The sequence below is a fragment of the Anthonomus grandis genome, chromosome 8, assembly GCF_022605725.1.
Source record: "Anthonomus grandis grandis chromosome 8, icAntGran1.3, whole genome shotgun sequence".
Taxonomy (NCBI): domain Eukaryota; kingdom Metazoa; phylum Arthropoda; class Insecta; order Coleoptera; family Curculionidae; genus Anthonomus; species Anthonomus grandis.
Genome location: NC_065553.1, coordinates 11034087 through 11053946, shown reverse-complemented (window position 1 = coordinate 11053946; position 19860 = coordinate 11034087). Strand labels below are relative to the sequence as shown.

The window sequence follows — 19860 nt, the reverse complement described above, 5'->3', positions numbered from 1 at the left end:
CAAAGTGAGCTGAGTACTTCTGAAGACGTTCGGGTTTTTGTATAATAAAACCAGGATATCCAGTTTTTTTATTATTGTCTACCAAGATTCTTAACAGTTCTAGTCTCAGACTATTGTACTGGTAGATTAAAGATTAATTGGACTTCGTTCGGTGTTCGAGTTTTCTCACCATAGCCAAGCATAATTAATATTTCGATTTTCTTAATCTCAATAAAACGCTAAATCTTTAAATTCTAAATCTTTTCTAACAACACAGTTGAAACTTAAATATTTGACACTTATTTGAAGACTATGTCAAATATTCACTAACAAAGGTGTAGGTAATTGAAATGAATGGTTATAACTGGTTTGAAATGCTCTTAATGATGACCACTTCCACCATTTGCTAAAATACATTTTAGGAATGTGAAATGTAAATTATATTAATTTACATCATGAGCCTTTGAAAGTCATAACAGGCACGTAGATACTACATGTGGGAACTAAATTAAGTACAAATTCAAATTTGTCAAAAAACCCCAATTTTCGTTCAGAAATCGGCATTATTTAGGAAATTATGAAGAAAAAACAAAAATAAAAATAAATCTTTGTCACCCTGTATCTTGAAAACTAATTATTTTAGACCACACATGTATAGGCACTTTTTATCTTCTCCTTTTAATCTCCCTGTGAAATATCGGACACTTATAAAATAACACCCAGTATATGTACCCATATGATACACCACAGTTTATACTAGAACTGATAATACTGATTTTAAAAACATTGAGTTTTTAGATAGATTACTTTCTAAATAAAAAAAGCGTTCGTTCAAAAACAAAAATATATTATTCCAAAATACCTACCTGCCTAATTACATCAATTATTCATATAATAATAATAATATAATAATTATCATATAATAATAAGTAACTAATCAGCAAAATAATTTAACTTAAAACACTACTTATAGATAGTTATTAATTATACATATATCACATGATTTAATAAGTAAATGAAGTGTAATACTTATACTTTATAACCTATTTCGATTCGATTAGTTCTGGAAAAAGTTCTAATACGATAATATCAAGAAGGTTATAAGCAAGCTAAAAATATAAAACAAGTATTAAACTAATTAAACATTATAAATACTAATAAGCTTACTTGTTTATTATAATTAGGATTCTGTAAAATCTCTAGAAGATTCACCAAACCTTTATTCACTTGCCCTCCCAAAATGTTATTGACAAAATTAGGACAAAACTGAATGTCTTTAAAGGCGTTCGCTTTTCTTTCGGCTAATCCTTGGGGGGTGGATTGTGAATTATTATTAAAAATTACACCTAAAATATATATTGCATCAAATTATTTAAATTATATATTCAGTAGTACCTTCTAGCAAGCCAAGAAGATATGCCAAATTGTGTTGGGTCAATCCGGCTTTAATTTTCTTGTCAATAAACAGTTTGCTCAGTAGGTCAATTATTTGTTGTGCTACATTGCAAAAGGCCACGTAGATGCGTAGTATTACTGGGCGAATTTTAAACACATTCTTTACTGAAAATTAAAAAAAAAATATTTTATTAATAATTTATTTAACACCTGTTAAGGTCAAACTTTTTGCGAGTAAACTAAATTCTTTCTTTCTTTTAGATAAACGTATCTTAGAGGAAATTAATTTACGTTCAGTCTTTATTTAAAGGAAAAATATCTTAGAGAGATTTTTTAGTTACTTTATTGTTTTATTTTAGTACCTGCTGTACGTAATAAATACACTAAAAAATAGCCTTTGTTACTCTGTTTCTGTCAGGCACACTAAAAAAGTAAGAACTGATATTTGAACTTTATTTTGCGTTGAATCCAGTGTCGTACTCAAATTTTCATTAGAAGTCACAGTTTTTGAAAGATTGACATAATATATATTGTTGAAGTTTTAACACACAACGAAAAATACCATCGTTATTTAGCCTTAAAAACGTTAATTACATATTTTTGTCAATTATTTTAGAAATAACTTAGTTATTTATGGAGATACGATGGAAAAATTATAAATAAAACTTATAGAAAATATAGTTTGTTTGACTTTGACGGGCTCTATCTTTATTCCAAATGACGGCCAAAGATCACGTATAGGTGAAAATTGTTCATTAAGAAATGCCCTACAATATTAATAATAACTGTTTTTAATGCAAAATTATAAATAGAGACATTATTTGCATTTAAAAAAAATAACTACGCTTCTTTTTGATTATTTTCAAAAATCCTGAAAAATTGAACCTGACATGACAAGTTCAGTTGGTTCATTTCTTCATACACATTTGACTGGACTATACAGGGTGGCCATTTGAAAACGAAACAGAGCCTATTTTGGGTCACTCAGAACATTTGCGAAGAAATCCTCGGACCCGTCTCCCCTTGAATTTTTTGATTCAATGGGGAAACATTTTTTTGCTAGTTTCGCCCCCCTGAGGGCAAAGCCCTAGCGGGAGTGACAAGGGCCCACAAAATTTTAAATTCAACGGGGGGTCGAGTGATACCTTATTTTGAATGTATTTTTATGTGGATTATAACCCTAAAGTTTTAAATCGTTACTATTTGCCTAGTCGATACCGGGGCTAATAAAAGTGACAAAAAAATGTTAAAAAGTATAATTTTAAATAAAGGGCTTAAAGATAAAATCAATCAAGTAAATGTTCAGAATGTTGGCCTTCGACTTCCATACAATAATATAGGTTTTGTTCAAACTTTTCCCGTATATTTTGCAAAATTTCTGGAGTGATTTGACAACATTCATCATTATTATTTGTCGCAAATGGTCTAGCGATGTTGGCTGACTAGCATACATTTTAGTTTTTAAATGGCCCCATAAAAAAAAATCTAACGGGCTTAAGTCCGGGGAACGAGGAGGCCATTCAATAGCTCCTCTTCTTCCAATCCAATGTCCTGGAAACGTTTGGTCCAAATATTGACGAACCCTTGCAGCATAGTGGGGTGGCGCCCCATCTTGCTGAAATACTAGACGATTTTCCAAGTACTCGTTGTTATTTTCTAGTATCTCCACTAATGCTGGATGAATTGTATTTTCTAATAACTCCAGGAACATCTCTCCTGTTAAATTGCCAGGTAAAAAAAAAGGGCCTACGATATGTTTACCAAAAATGCCAGCCCAAACATTTAATTTTTCAGGATGTTGTGTATGCACCTTACGAAATATTCTGGGATTTGAATCAGCCCAATAGCGACGGTTCACAGTACCGTTTAGGAAAAAGGAGCATTCGTCAGAAAAACATACATTAAATAGAAAGTGTGGATCATTGGCGGCTTGTTCAGATATACGAGTAGTTTCACAAAATTGTACTCGCCTATCAAAATCGTCTTCGTTTAGTTCTTGTACGAGATGTATTTTGTACGGATGAAACTTGTTTTTTTTTTTAATATCTTCTGAAAACTGCTTCTCTTAATACCAGACACGGTTGATAACTTCCTTGTGCTCAGTGTAGGACCTTGCACAATATGGCCTAAAATAGCTACTTCTGAAGCTTCATTCACCACTGGATTATCTATTTCGCGTTTTATTAGCCACCGACCCAGTTTCCCCAAATTTTTGAACAAGTCCAAAATGTACTTGCGATGGACCTGCCAATTAGGGTGTTATAGTGTGTTAAAGGGCAGTTCTATTAGCATTTTCATTGTTCGCAAAGAAAAGAGAAATTATTTCAACTCTTTCAGCAAGTGAATAAACCATTATCACACTCAATGTTGTAACTAACTAACTTAAGAGCTATTTGTTTGTAGCTAAAGAGCTATTTGTTTGACACACTATGATCTGACAGCAGTAATTGACAACCACTATTAAACTTCAAAATATTGCTATAATAACAGTCTCAACAATAACCAAGAGTTCCCTTGCAGAATTGGCATAGATACCTACGGGTATTAAAAAAAAACAACAGAAAGTACGGTTCACAATGTAGGAGAACAAAATTTTTTGTATTTATTTAACTGCTAAATTTACAAGCAAGTTTGATACAGTTTATAAATTCTTTTAAATAGAATTTCTCAAAATAAATGATTGTCCTTATAATTCTGCAAAAGCATTTTGATATATGAGGTTTTCTTGACTTCAAAACGGCGAGTTGTGTGTATTAACAATTTTCGAACTTGTGAAATGTGCGTCATCTGACCAAATTATATTTTCTTCAAAATTATAGCTAAGAGTTTTCATATTTATAAACCTATCTACGTTCAGCATCACCAGGGTGTAGATGATGTTTTACATGACGATGATAAAGTTTATACTTGTAAGATTTATATTTATGTTTTCTTTTTAAATCCTTGGCACTTGTTTTAGAGACACCGGTCTTTTGATTGATTTTCCTGCACCAGGTTTCGGATACTTGGAGTGTCTTAGACAACTGCTAAAACGTTGATCTCTGATTCCTCGTTTACTTTGTTGTAAACTGGAGGTCGAGATTTGCAAAACATGCATGTTTGCGAAGATTAAATTTTAATTTTTGAAATATTCTTCTCTCGGGCTGTCTTTCTTTGGAATATCTATATGATAAAATAGGTATCAAAAAAATGATAAGGTAAAGAATAACTGACCTGTTCAGACAGTTGTAAGACCAGGTATTAATATGATATTTCTCAAACTTTTCAAATTTTTTGTTTCGAGTCATATTAAAGATAGTTAAGCAACAAGAAGGATAATATAATATAATCACTATAACGATAATATAAATATAAACACTAAATTTGGAAAAATGTAACCAGGAATAATTTTAGAGAAACAGAAATCTCAAAAATAAAATATGTATCTATGTAACTAATGACAGAATATTTTTTTTTTGCGTTATAAAAATAATTATGGACTATGATATATTTTAGAAAACCTCTTGGCAAGTAGAAACAGTTTTAATTTAAAGAAAAAAATGTTATGTCAATATCTCAAAGAAAACTCGGAACTAGAATTCTACGCTAAAACTTTACATACAAATATCGGTTTTTACTTTTTTAATATGTCTGACAATAACAGAGTTACAGGGAATGACTAAAAATGTAATTTTTTTTCAATATCACCCTATTTTATCAATTTTAGTACAAAAGCAAAGTAGACAAATTTAATTAGTGGATCATTGGTTTCATTCAAAAGTAGCACAGTGTCACGAAAACCGCCTCTCTCTATCTCTTTCCATAAACTAGAAACATATACATATAAAAGATAAGACATACGAAAATGGGACACACTATAAACCATTTTTTTCTCATTTGAGTAATTAATAGAAAACAATTTAAGCTGTAACTAAAAATTATTTGGTTAAAAATTTCAACAGTCAAAAACTGTGCTAATAATGCAATTAACAAAAATATTTAAGTATTTTATGTAGTTTTAATTAATTCCATTCTATTGACTATATTTTTAATACTGCAATTATTTTTTTCTGGTTCAGATCTTATCATATTAAGTACTCACATAAATAAAATAAACTCTCTGAAAACATACTGGGGCTAAACGTCCCATTCGAACTTCCAGACTGCAATTTATAAGATATTCCGAGGTTATCCTTAAAAACGGCACTCTTAAATGTTTTCGGTATTGGTGGGGTACAATCAACCGGTACAGCTAATTCCAATCCCTCTTCTGCTAAGTCAATTTTACTAATAAAATAAGCAGAATTTAAAAATAAATAATTAACGTTTAAAAAACATACTCATTTTTCTGTTTCATAACTGAAGTTACAAATGTACTTATAAAACTGTCCAAGTTTTGTCCCTTTTCTTTTCTCAGCTTGTAAGCTACAGACTGATAAATGTTACCTACGTCTTGGTTATTGGGAGCCATCGTAGAAATAACTAAGGAAAAATAACTTTTAAAAACGTTCTCACTAAATAAAGTACATGGTAGGCAAATTTGATGATTTTTATAGAGCAAAAACCACTTTTTGAGATACTCCATAAAAACTACCAAATTTGACATCTCTATAAATTTTAATAAAACGGACCTAAGGTAAAATCTTCCTCACTAGTAAGAAAAGTATGAAGCAAATCACTCCCTCTCAAGCTGGGCTTTTGCAATAGTTTTGTCACAAAATCTTCGTACTTTGACATTCTTGACTCAATCATTACTCCGGCTCTAAAAAAAGCCTATAATATTTCCTATAAATATATTTAAACACCTACTTTCTTGAAGGTAATGGAGAGTCACAAATTTCATTTTCCCCGTGAAACTCCACTAATTTTGCCTTTAAAGTAAAAAAATCCTGATCTTTTCGCCATACTATCCAGTTGTTTACTTTACCTTCAGGTAGGCTCGTATCCAGATGCAGAACGTTTAGACAGAAGTATGTGATTTTATTTGCGGGAATCGTCTAAAAAAGTCATTTAATATGTAATTGGCTACTTTGGTTGAATAAACCAGTAAATAGTACCTAATTAATTTTCGATTCTTATGTACATTTTCTCAAATGTTCATTAATCAATAGTTTAACAAAAATTCGATATAACTTTTTTTATTTCTAGAAACATACAGTGGTGTGCATAATAATAGCAGTGGCAACGAAACTTGTTGAAACTACATTTTAATAATATGTTTCTCTTAAAAATATGCTAAAACTGCCTATGACGGTATTTTAACGGAAACAAATGTAAAGAATGCAAAAAATACCAGTAAAAGACTATATGTTCTAAAAAAAGTAAAAGCAACGTATTTTCTTTATAACTAGCAAATTCATTATCAGGCTCAACGGCTATCCATCCTTAAGTGTTGGCAAAGTTAAATTCTGACAAATTGTTTAGCGCACTTAAAAGTATATTTTCTTGTGAAATTTATCAATAACAATCGGTCGTGCGACGCACTATATCAGAAAAACGAAAAATTATTTTGAATTTGTTAAATCAAGGAAAAAGTTAAATTTATTTAGCAAATACTGTCCTATTCGGCAAAAATGATTGCAAACGCAAAAAACTGGAAACTTTTTGTCGAAAACCGAGGCCAAAAATAAAAACCACTTTAAGTGAAAATAGTAAAATAGTTTCATGTGCAACTAAAATGCCTTTTATTTTTTCTGGTCAAATAAAAACGGATTTGGATCTTACAATAATCAGTTCAACAGTTTTGAGACAAGAAGAAGGCTGATTTAAGCAGATGTAAGAGCTATTAGATGACTAGACGACCTTATTGAATCAGAGACAAGTAAGAAAACAATTAGACTTTGCTTAGGAACATGTTTTATGGGATTGTTCAAAGTGGCGACATTTTATGGAGCGACGGATCAAAAATTGTTTTATTTGACTCCCAGTTCTTCCCAGCAACATGTACGAAAACCACCTACACGGTCAAGAATTTAACCCACGCTTTACAACTAAGACAATAAAACATGGTGGCTCCAGTATAATAATTTGGGGTTGTTTCTCCTGGTAAGTTGGTCCGGTTGACGGGTAGTTGAGATCCTGCAGAATGTTCTTCTCGCTTATGCCAAAGAAGAAATGCCACTTAGGTGGATATTTATGCAAGATAATGACCCGAAACATACTTCCCGTAAAGCAAAAACATGGTTTAAAAGGACACAAATTAGGGTTTTAGACTGGCCGGCGCAATCACCAGATCTAATTCCTATCGAAAAAATCTATGGCAGTAGTTGAAGCAAGCTGTACGGGCTGCTAAACCAACCACTGTTCATGAATTGTGGAAAATTTGCCAGACAGCATGGTACTCAATTCCTGTTGCCACTTGTCAAAGGCTGATTGAATCTATGCCCCTCAGATGCCAGTGATCAAGAACAAAGGACGAGCTACAAAGCCTACTGATGTTATTCAACACTTTTCTTTCACTAGCATATAATTATACTTTTTTTTAAGTCATTGCTATTTTATTGCACAACATATTTTTAAAGAATACCAATTTTGTTCGTATAGACTAAATAATGGTAGTTTTTATATACATATATAGATGTTATATCATCTAGGTGCTATTTAAGTAAACTTATAGCTAGTACTTTTAAGAAAGGAGATAGTGGCAAAATAGAGAATTATCTTCCAGCCTTCTGTTTTATCTGTGTAAACTAGTTACCAAGACTATTACCAACAGATTGACCAATAATATTGACGCATATCAACAAGTGGAGTAAGCGATGGTACTCAAAAGGGTCCAATAGACAAAACAACAGAATATAACGCACCTCTCCACTTGGCATTTATAGACTTTCATAAGACGTTTGATTCAATTGAGGCGTGGGAATTCATCTAAGAAATAAATGATGCGAGAATAGATTCTCCTTATACAAACCTATTTAAAAATATATACAAGAATGCCATTATGTGTGTCAAAATCAAGCAGGATCTAAAAACAGATAAAATCAAAATAGAGGTGTACGTCAGGGCGATACCATAGCCCCAAAATTATTGATCTTAACTTCTCGCTAAAAAATGCCTTTAAATCACAATAGAAAACAAAAGGCATAAAAATTAACGGGGTCCTTTTTAACCAACTTCGATATGTCGAGTGCATCGTCCTAATAAGTAACAACATGCAAGAACTAAGTGTTATGCTGGAAGAATGTTAAGAAAGAACTTAAATCATGAGTAACACCGCAGAACTTATATACAGGGTGGGCCAATCAAAACGAAACGAATCAAATCAAACGAAGGCGGTTTTTTTAAACACATACAGGAGTGGACAACAGAAAATCGCTAAGAAAAAAGAAAAAAGTTGTAATCTACCTTTAAGCTGATTTTGTTGCATTGTAAGTATACTTTACACTTTGTAATACTTTTCTTAAATTATATTAATTAAACTGAATTCTACGATTATCACAAATAATGATTGTTATTTCTTTGATTGATCCCTACCTGGTACGTGGGGATAGTTATTTTCCAATTACTCAAATCTCTATGATTTTCATTCAAAATAATTTCCTCGGGAAAATCTACATCTACAGGTTCTAGAGAGCCTTCAACGGGAGTCGATGCCTTTAAAACGCCTTTAATTTTTCCGAAACTACTGCTGAGTTTTGACACCGATCGATAGTTAGATTGTTCGTAATATTTTTTACTTCTAAAAATAAATAATTAGTTATTAATAAACTGATTTATGTAAATATAATTTTATTTACCTTAGCTTCGAAGGGGACGTAAAGCAAGTTAATAAAGGGTTTCTGTGTTAGCAGCAAATAGTGATTTACTGTTAATTTTCCATAAATGAATATGATAAATGATACTACTTACTTAATAGAAGCTTTGCTATATGTTGAAGTTACTTTAGTTCCACATATGTAATTATAAAACTAAAAAATCATAAGTTATGATATGAAAAAAAACTTATTCCTACATACCTCATTGCTATGGAAGAACTGGGGCATCCAAATACTTTCCAAATGATTAAAAGCAAAATCATAGGCCTGATACAAAGGTTTTGATGTTCTCAGTTTGGCAACGGTATAAATATCGTCAATTAGTTCGCTGAACTCTTTACAAATGGTGTCTGAACAACCAATGAAGTTATATGAATCATCATTAAGATATTCTTTATGTAACTTCAGTGCCTGCTCGTGTAGCTCCTTAAGTTCTTTTTTAGAAAGGTCTGGGGTTAACAATTTAGTGTTAAAGTCATCTACAAATGAAATCCATATATGCATACGATCTAACTCAAAAAACATGTGGTTCAAATAATTCCCAAGTGTCATTAGCCAATTATAAAATTATCTGCATATAAATTAAGAAAATGGTGGAAACTTTAAAGCTCATTTTTAGCAAATGTATGGTTTCAGGTAATTGATGATAATTAGATTTTCTTATTTTTTTTGAAGAAATTTCACTATAGCTGAGACAATACAGAACATTGGCGTGTTCGATCGTCGGATTTAAAATTTCTAGATTTCGGCGTTTCTACTCTTGTCGAAAATGTTGATGACCTAAGAAATCCAACTATAGGCTTGAAATAAAAGAATGAAAACTTGGATCTTGTATTTAGACTATGGAAAATCATGTTAAAGATTTGTTGTAGATTTGCACCTACTTAGAATTTTATAAGTATTACTCTCTATCACAGTTCTGATTTAATGTTCTATTAAATTTTTCTTATTAATGCATTAAAGAAATAAAAACTATGCTTAGATGTTTTATTTTTTTTACATAAAAACAGCACTTTATATGCTTAATTATTATATAAAGTTGTTGTTTTTAAAATCCACAGTTAGAGATCATTGAACTATTTTTTGCCTCTTTCCCAAAACTGGATTGTTGAAATTGCCAGAAATATATTTACCCGTAATCAAATGTCTTACATTTAGGCTTAATCTTTACCTATGAAGAAAGACTTAGTTTCTAAATTTTGACTTTCTTTTTGTGTACCGATTTATCAACACTTTCCTTGTTGCTAACAGTCATGTCCAAGTATATAACTGCTTCTATGGTTTTGGACACGTTTGTGTGTATAGTATTTTTAATATATTTAATACAATTGTAAAGAAATCATTTCTACAGGATAAAATAATTAATTTCCTTCTTTATTTAAAACCCTAAAGTTTGAAACGTAAGATATTTAGAAAATGTGTATATCTATTCATATGCAGAGCTTATCTTATTATAATTTGAAATAAATATTTAAAGGTGGTATTTAAAAATAGATCTAAACAAGTATGTACAAATTAGGTCAAACCTTTGATCATATTATAATATTAATATAATTTTATTATGTATAAGATATATTAATTATTTTTAGGTATTTTGACTCACCAACATCCAAACAAAACTGCAACAAATGCACTTGCTCTTGCTTTTTTAAAAACTGCATAAAAGCATACAATAACTCTGTATCATTCTTTATTTTACTCAGGCTGGTAGCAAATGGAGAAGTCCTTAAAGGCTCAACTTGAACAAAATCATGTAGAAACTCAACTTCCTTTATTGGCTGCACATTTTTTTGAGATTTGTTTGACTTGTAATTCACAGCAATTATGACTAATGAGTTTATAATATTTGGATCAGCTAGTACATCCATTAAAGGTAATAAGACCCAACCAGAAAGAAGTTCTCTTATCAATACAGAAGAATTTCTAAACAGAAAATATAAAAGCTAATTAGCATTATATCAACTTAGAAAGCTACAAAGCACTTACTTGCAGTTAGTATAGTACATTGGCAAAAGATTTTTTATAATTTCACTGCTTAAATGTTGAAGATAAGCCAATTCATTTCTTCTATTTGTTGTAGCTGGATGTAAATTCTTCCCGAGATATTCTACAATAACATCATTAAATTTCACATTTTTAAGTGTAGCTATTTGTTCCATATAAAGATAGTCATCTATATGTTTGATTGCCTACAAATTGGTAAATAAATAGTAAGTAGAAATTGGAATAAAAAGACAATAATATTTACCTGCGGAACCAGCTTGTTGGTGATAGTATCAATATATTCAACTTCAAAAATTCTGTTCACCAAGGTAGCAGTGCCATGTCTAAGGCAATACCTCAGTTCATTTAAAAATTCTTTATTTTCAGTAAACTCACTGTACCAAGAACATATAAAATTGTCTAGGATTCTATTATAAAACTGAAAGACATAAACATAAAATTATTCATTAATATTTAGATTAATCAACAAATATACAGAAGACAGGTTTAACAAATTAACAACCAAATGATCAGTTCTTAACAAGGTAATTTACTGTACAACCTGTCTGTATCTTTTGGTGTTTTTAAAATGCCTTTCAATGTTGCTTATATTTAATTATAGAAATCCAAGACATAAGTAATCCTGGTTCAAATCAAACTTAACTGAAACCTACCAACCACTTAAAAAATTTATACAAGTTACAATATTTGATTTAATAATTACTATGAATAAACTAAGTTTCCTTTACAAGGTTTGGTTAGCTTATGATTTTCGATTCTTATTAGTAAGTTTAAAATTAAAAATGTTTTTAAATTCAGTATGATTTAAAAATATCATTTTCTTAGGAATTCTCATAAGCTAATAGTTATTAAATAACAGATATAGATTTATGAGATACCCCATTGTAGGTTTAAACATTCTGTACAAGTAGGGTGAATTGGGGTAAATGTAAACTGGGGTAATTGTAGACACATCTAAAATAAGAAACACAACTACATTTAGGTTTCAAATTTGGCGCGAAGCTCACTATTCGAGTCGTGCCGACGTCGGGCGAACTCGGTTTCCCTTGAAATTTTACTCCTGTTTGTGTTCTTCTTGCATTAGTTGGCTGATGCAATTTGATGTGTTTGGTGGTTTTATGTTGAATTTCGGCACTGAAGTTTTCGAATGCAAATCATCGAGGTAAGTTAGATATCTTATTTGGACATTGTTTGTTATACCATTGTGCCTATTTTACGCCTAAATGTTTGTCGACAAATTTTATAATCACTAAAATAATTCAGTGTTTACATTTCCCCCTAATAAATTTGTTCTTGGGGGAAATGTATACACACTTTTGGGGTAATTGTAAACATAATAAAATTAGTGTCTCGCCGATAATTTATGTAAAATGTGTAATTTCTTTGTCTTGTTGCAGTGTAAAGATGCCTCGTACTTATGTAAGGAAAAAAGAAGCATCTTCTTATACAACTGAAGATGTTGCGAATCCCGTTGCAGATGTCCAAAATAAAAATAAAACGTCAAGCAAAAACGTTCTATGGTGTTCCCAGATCAGTTATTTACCAAAGGATAGGAGAAAGAAAGACTCCATTAAATGTGACAAAGGGTGGACGTTCCCAAGTTTTATCCTCAGATATCCAAAAAGGAAATAGTGAAATGTTTATTGGCACGTACTGCGATGGGTCTACCATGTGACAAAGCAGAACTTAGACAACTGGTTGGAGAGTATGTTACTGCAAAATGTTTAAGAACACCATTTAAAAATGGAGTACCGGGAGAAGACTGGTACTAATCATTCATAAGAAGACAGCCTGAACTGTCTCTTAAGAAACCGGAACATTTGCAAAAACTGCGGAAGGATGCTAGAAAACCTGAGATCGTCTACCATTTTTTTGATGACCTGAAAAGAATCATTGATGAAAATAATTTAGATGATAAAGGAAGCTTTATTTTTAATGCTGACGAGTCAGGTTTTAATAATGATCCCTATCGTATTAGGGCAATTGGAGAGAAAGGAAAGGCCCTGTGCTGGATATCTGGAGGCTCTGGAAGAGAGTCGACGACAGTCTTAGGATGTGTTTCTGCCGATGGAAAAGCACTTCCACCGCTCATCGTATTCAAGGGAGCTGGAGTTCAGGCTCGTTGGACTTCCCATAGCGCCTATCCCATAGCGCCTATCCAGGAACTCTATATGCGGCCTCCACTAATGGATGGATGGAGGAGCCGCAATTTTTCCAGTGGTTTACGACAGGGTTTATACCTCACATTAAAGATTTAAGAACTTCCCAAAACCTTCTAGATCAAGCAGCTCTACTGTTGTATGATGGTCACAGCAGTCATATGAGCGTCAGAATTATTGAAGAGGCAATGTACAACAATATTATTTTGATAAAGTTTCCAAACCATCTTACGGATAAGTGTATGTTTGGACCCTTAAAGGTGAACTGGAATAAACAATTGGTGAAGTTTGGTAAGGAACAAATGGGACGAGGGTGTGGACGGCTAACTAAGGAAAAATTTACCGAAGACTTAGCCAAATACGAAGCTGCCCTTAAAGCTCCGAAATCTGTAACATCCGATGCTATTATTGTCCAACCAGTATCCTCTAAATCAACTGTTGTTGCAATTTCTGAACCAAACCCACTTCTACCCACGGTCGACGATCAAATGCCTTCAACTTCATCATGTTGTAGTCAACATCGTTCAGTGTCATCAGCTGAAAGCTGACAGCAGCCTTCTACATCGTCAACTGACTACCAAAAATTATTAGTGGCATCTACCCATAGTCCACAACCACCGACGTCATCATCTATCAGTAAATCGACAGAAATTACAAACATTTTCTTGCCACTCAGCCGCCGTGAAGATATTGTTGAAGAGAAAGAACAAGTCATACCGACATTAAAGCAACAAAGATATGGAAAGGTATTAACAACCAACCAAGTCTTGGAAAGACTAAAAGAAGCAGAAAAGAAGAAGAAAAATAAAGGAAAAAAAAAGGCTAATCCGAAAACGGACAACAAAAAGTTAGAGCCGAAATTGAAAAAAATTAGAAGTTAACCAGTTGCAGAGTCTGAAAGTTCTGATGGAGAAATAAGTCTAGGTGATACTGATGATGAAATAGATTGGGCAGAACCGGAAAAACAAGATATAGACCTTAAATCAGTCGAGAGTTCAGACTTGTCCACAGGGAAATTTATTCTTGTGCAGTTCAAAGGTGGAAAGAGAAAGACTACTCTTTTTAAATATGTGTGTTTAATTGAAGCTGTGAATGAAAAATTAACGGAAATCAAAGTGACTGGTCTTAAATCCTGGGATGCATCAAAAATGCTTTTCAACATTGTTGAAACTGATGTCAGTTATATAACCTTGAATCAAATCATTGGTGTGTTTCCCGATCCTGGCATTCAAATGAAGGGAGAAAGAATACTATACAACTTTCCAGCAATAGTTCCTGTTTATGAGCAAAACTAATTTTTTATACCTATAATATTATTATAATTACATACTTAGAATAAATTTCTTTTATTAGCGTTCTCAAAAATAGTTTAGTTTTAGTTAAAATAAACAGAACTATTGGAAAATATTTACTTTTATCTCGATTTTTCATTTATATTGCAAGCAAAACCTTTAAGGTCACATTATTTTGGGGTAAATGTAAACACAACTTATATCAAAAAATATTTTGCTACACAGCGACTTTATATAGTTCGTTTACATTTGCCCCAGGTTTTTTTCTGGTGGAGTAAATGTGTCAAGAGATGCTTGTTTACAATTACCCCTAAAGAGTAGGGGCAAATGTAAACGGACAAGCATGTTGAATATATTTTTTTTATCATTATGTGACTTGTAATTACAGAAAACCACTAGTAATTATCAAAGAAGATACTATGAGCTATGTGACTGCTAATTTACATATATAACATAATGCGTGATGTCCACAAAAATTGTTTAGCAAGTCAAAACATTAAATATCGTCCACAATTACCCCAATTGACCCTACCTCAGTAGGATGAGAGTAAAGCTAACTTTTTTTAAGGTGTAAAAAAACTGACCAAATGAAATGCTTAAAAATGTTTAAGTACTTCTTTTACTATTAAGGTTTCCTATCTTAAATAAACTAACTTTTTATATGCTGGCTGTTAAGAAGCCTTAGAAGTCACCAGAGGACAAAAAGAGACTAAACATATGGGGTAATAGTTCACTTAGAGAGCAAACTTACTCTTTAAGACAACAGATAGTATGCAGTCAGGGCCATAGGAATACTTTGTGATGAGTAGACCTGTTAAAGAAATTTGAGTTCAAGTTAAGATCACATTTGAGGTTATAATTTGAAGCCTGACTGTTTCTTTCCAGAAAGTGAAGTGCAAACAGATTAATTATATTTTGACCTGGGTCTGCAGACCTATCACCTTACATGCTATGCTAGTGGGATAGGAGTTTGACTTATGTAAGATGTGTATTTATTAGAAACTTAAATGTTATGATTTTAGGAAAAATACAAACATGTACAATTGGGCCAAATTAAGTAATCAAGAACACTATAATACTTGTGTACCTCCAGGTAGTCTTCTTCGTGCTTTAATATTTATAATTTTTTTGAATCATATACATTATATTTGGGGACTTGTGCTGATGACACATATAAATTATTATAAATGAAGTTTTCTTTTTACTAAAGCTTAAAGCACAAAACCAATGAGGATCTCCACTTGCCATAAAACTAAAAATGCAAACATACAAATCTATGTTGATTGTGTACACAAAAAATATCTTGAATTTATGTTCTAAAATACATTTTCCCTAAAAGATCATTTTATGTAGGTATATTCAAAAAAAAGGTAATAAAGAAATTATTTTTCTTTATCAGAATTAACGATAATTTATCATTATTTCCAAGAATAGCTGCTTTTAAAGCCATTATACAATTTCATAATTGTTGGACAATTGGTAATTATAGGATGATGCTGTTTCTATTCGATAAATGCAAATATTGCATGATATAGGCACTTAAATAAGTCCTAAATGCAACTAATACACTCCTATTAAAGTTATGCAATCTATATTAGGATGGTTTTAAATAAACGAAAAATTATACTACCTCACAATGGTTTTTGTGGTTGAAAAAAGGCAAGTTACTAGAAAATTTGTATGAATTTGTTCTACTGGCAAATTCACACATATTAAACAAGCAGTACAGTGATGTCACAACTAAGGTTGCTGTCACAGTGATTACTTCTAAGAAAACATTGAGAATTTATGTTTTTGAATTTCAAATTGTCTACAAGAACATGTAATTGTATTATTAAATTGTATCTAATTACTGGCAGTAGAGATTCAATAAACCATTTTATTTCAGTATAAATTGGAGTGAGGGTATTCTTAGAATTTAAAGTGTCTTTTTAGTGTTATTCAACTTACATGTTCTACAGCTGAATTTAACTCCTCACTGATCCTAATATGCTTCCAGGGTGCCAAGCCCTGCCCAATTTGATGCCTTTTACAGCTAAGGTCATCACAGACACTACATGATCCTCTCAATTTGTTCTTTGTGGCAGATCTTATTGAATAAAAACTGAGAAACCGTTCAATATATGTAGTAACATAATGGTGATATTCTATTAATAAATAGGATCCAATATATCCCAAGATATATGAAGAAATTATTAAAAGGCCTAAAAAGGAGCTAAAAATGTAATTTATTTTATGAAACTTGTCTAGAGATACTTGCTTCCTGAATATTACCTGTAAAAGATGCTTGTAATTAAACATAGTGTGATTATGACACTGGCAGATATTCGAATGTATTTATCTTTAGACACCAACTTTAAAATTTCGGCAATATTCTGGTAAAACATGATTTAAATTATTTATTCTTATATTAATTATTCTCTTCCATTTTCCAATGTTTACGAATAAAGTATTTAATGTTTACATATAATTGCTGACATCCCTTTTGACAGAAATTTGACATTGCGACCTATGACATTTTACCAAGGAGACTAAAGATAAGGAGAGTCATCTAGATGCTAAACGTGCGTGGACAAAAATGCACGGTAATTAGCTTCAGAAAGTAGCCACAACGGCGCTGTTGCCCAGAAATGTACCTCACTCTTATTAATTCAACCCATCTTTTGGCAGTTGCTAGTTTTATGTGTGTAATGGCTTGAAAATACTATTATTAGTCACTAAATATTAAAAAAGGATTTTTTCATTGCTTTTTCACGTCATTCGAATCCACTTCGTTATTCTTAGCACATTGTAAATAAGCAATTGCAATTAGGGATAACTGTTTAAATCTTGGGGTCACACTGCAATCTAATCTAAAGTTTGGTGCGGACTATTCACATATAAATCTTGATGCTGAGCTACTTCAACTGGATTTAAATAGTGTTGCTGAGTGGTGTAATAGCAATAATCTGGAACTGAATGTAAAGAAGTGTGTATGTATTTCGTTTGGTCGTTTTAATAAAATTATTAATTATCAATACACAATCAACAATAACGAACTCAAGTCAGTTGATACAGTTAAAGATTTAGGTGTTCTTTTTGATACCAAGCTAACTTTTTTGCCGCACATTTTGAATATTATTAACAGGAGTATGGGTAGTCTTGGTTTTATCACTAGAAATAGTGTACATCTTTCACCTTATTGTTTCAAATTACTCTTTGGTGTCCAATTTAATATCCTTAATCTTGAAGTCAGACGGCATTATTCTGATGCTTTAACGTTTTATAAGATCTTAAATGGTTTATATCATTGTCCTACCATCTTGGAAGCAATTCCTTTTAACACCTGTCAAAGAAGGATTAACTCTTCTATGTTTCGTTTACTCTTTCATTCGGCCAACTATGGTTTTTTTCTCCACTGACTAGGGCCTTGCGTTTCTTTAATGAAAATAGTTTGGATCCATTTTCAGGCGGCTTACGGTCATTCAAATCAAAAAAAAATAATCTTACACTTTAACCTACGTTCCCTGGATAGTGTAAAGTTTTTAGTTAAGTTAAGTTTTAAGCCCTGTTGATGATTGTTTTTTCAGAGGTTTAATCTTGGTATATTTTTTTTGTAATTCTAGAATTGTATTTATATTGTTATATTGTCTAGTATTTTGTATTATCTATTTTGTTTTTGTAAACTGGCTCTGCCGTATATTGAAATAAATAAATAATTAAGAAGGCCTCAAGCGTTCTAGGTTTTATTATCCTGAATACCGAAAACTTATTATACCCATTTTTATAAAACTCTTTAATACTTTAAGACCACATCTAAAATATGGTGCCGTAATCTGGTCCCCACAAACAGAACTTTTTTAGTAATGAAATAGAAAAGCTATAGAAAAAAATCTTAGGGTTTCTATATTTTGAACATGGCAATATCCAGGGCATATTTTCTATATTTCTAATACTAATCCAACTGAAACTGTCCAGTCGGAGACGAAATCAGCTTATAATATTTATTTATGATGTGGTCAATTATTGCACAAAATTATATCTAATTATATCAAAATTATATCTAAGGCAGTATTTATACTATTTTTAATCATAAATAAATAATTTAAATTACAGATAATGAGTACATCTGAACCAAAAACGATTTTTCTTAGATTTTGGTACACTTCTGATCTCACTTAAATAATTAATCAATCATCTGGAATATAAATATATAAGATAATACTTCGTGATGACTTACGTATTGCCACTGATAATAATTTGGGTTATACAAATATATTGACATTCGATCAATGCTAAATTCAATTACCGATCATAATATTAATTTTGCTGTTGCAAGTACTGTTCGAATTGAATTTTTATTAAAAAGGCAAATATGCCAATTATCTGATAAACAGCATTAATTAAATCTTAATAAGAGTTGATGAAGGATTTCAATCAGGGACCTCAAAATTTGATGAACTAACTGCATAAATCCACTTACACATATAATTAACTCCAGTATATTAGAAATAACATTCCGAGCATTATGGAAGAAAGCTATTATTAAACCTATTTGCAAAGTAGGAGATGATTTGGGCAGCAGTTAGATTCTCTTACAAACTTTATTGATGATTGTTTTAAAGGATTCAATAATGAAGCCATTGGTATTTTCAATTTATGTTTCTGATAAGTAAAGATCAATTCTAAACTCTAAAACACACCAATATATTGATGACTTAGAAGCACAGATTTCATTCTTGCTGTCAGATATGCGGTATATTAACAGCAAGTTGAATTACTCACTTAACAGGTAAGGACATATAATCTTAAGTTTAAATCAGCATCGGATATTAATTAGTAATAATCACAAAAAATTTGTTATGTGCAACTTTATTTTCAAAGTTATAATATTAGAACAACTCACGTATTTGAAGGCCTTGTCAATCTAATTACCAGCATAATACCGACAAATATCTAAACGAATTTCATAATATCCCAACTTGGATCAAATTATATATTTTTTGGATTTTTTTTGTAATTTTTTATAAAACTAGTAGAATAATTTAGGATAAGCTCTAAAGATGAATCGTCATAAAAAGTATAAATGACATTTTAATATGCTAATAACTTATTACATTATAAGGTACAAAATTCCGAAAAACTGTATTGTAACTAGAGATATTTTATGGAAACGAAAAGAACGAGGCGTCTGTTAGCAATGAGATAAGACTTTTTGGAACATACAGGAAATACAGGAAAATATTTCAAATATTTAGGAATGACATGCGAGACTTTAAATACCTTATTAAATATTGTGGAATCTAAATTACACAT

At 31.3% G+C, this 19860-nt stretch overlaps 1 protein-coding gene across 2 annotated transcripts; it reads right to left on the bottom strand.

Annotated features, from left to right (window-relative positions):
- Positions 1 to 809: 809 nt before the first annotated feature.
- Positions 810 to 17029, bottom strand: LOC126739737 (sorting nexin-14-like). 2 transcript variants are annotated; one of them, XM_050445534.1, is made up of 16 exons: positions 16840 to 17029; positions 16516 to 16780; positions 11359 to 11532; positions 11097 to 11299; positions 10714 to 11033; positions 9312 to 9589; positions 9205 to 9263; positions 9093 to 9134; positions 8830 to 9034; positions 6163 to 6350; positions 5985 to 6115; positions 5694 to 5835; positions 5456 to 5640; positions 1375 to 1539; positions 1147 to 1325; positions 810 to 1088 (listed from the first exon to the last, which is right to left on the bottom strand). In XM_050445534.1, the coding sequence occupies exons 1-16, from the start codon at positions 16950 to 16952 to the stop codon at positions 1023 to 1025; spliced, it is 2715 nt and encodes a 904-aa protein (XP_050301491.1). In that variant the 5' UTR covers positions 16953 to 17029; the 3' UTR covers positions 810 to 1022. The 2 variants fall into 2 exon arrangements, with proteins under 2 accessions (XP_050301491.1, XP_050301492.1); XM_050445535.1 differs by lacking the exon at positions 9093 to 9134 and having other exon boundaries at positions 16840 to 17028.
- Between the last annotated feature and the right edge of the window lie 2831 nt (positions 17030 to 19860).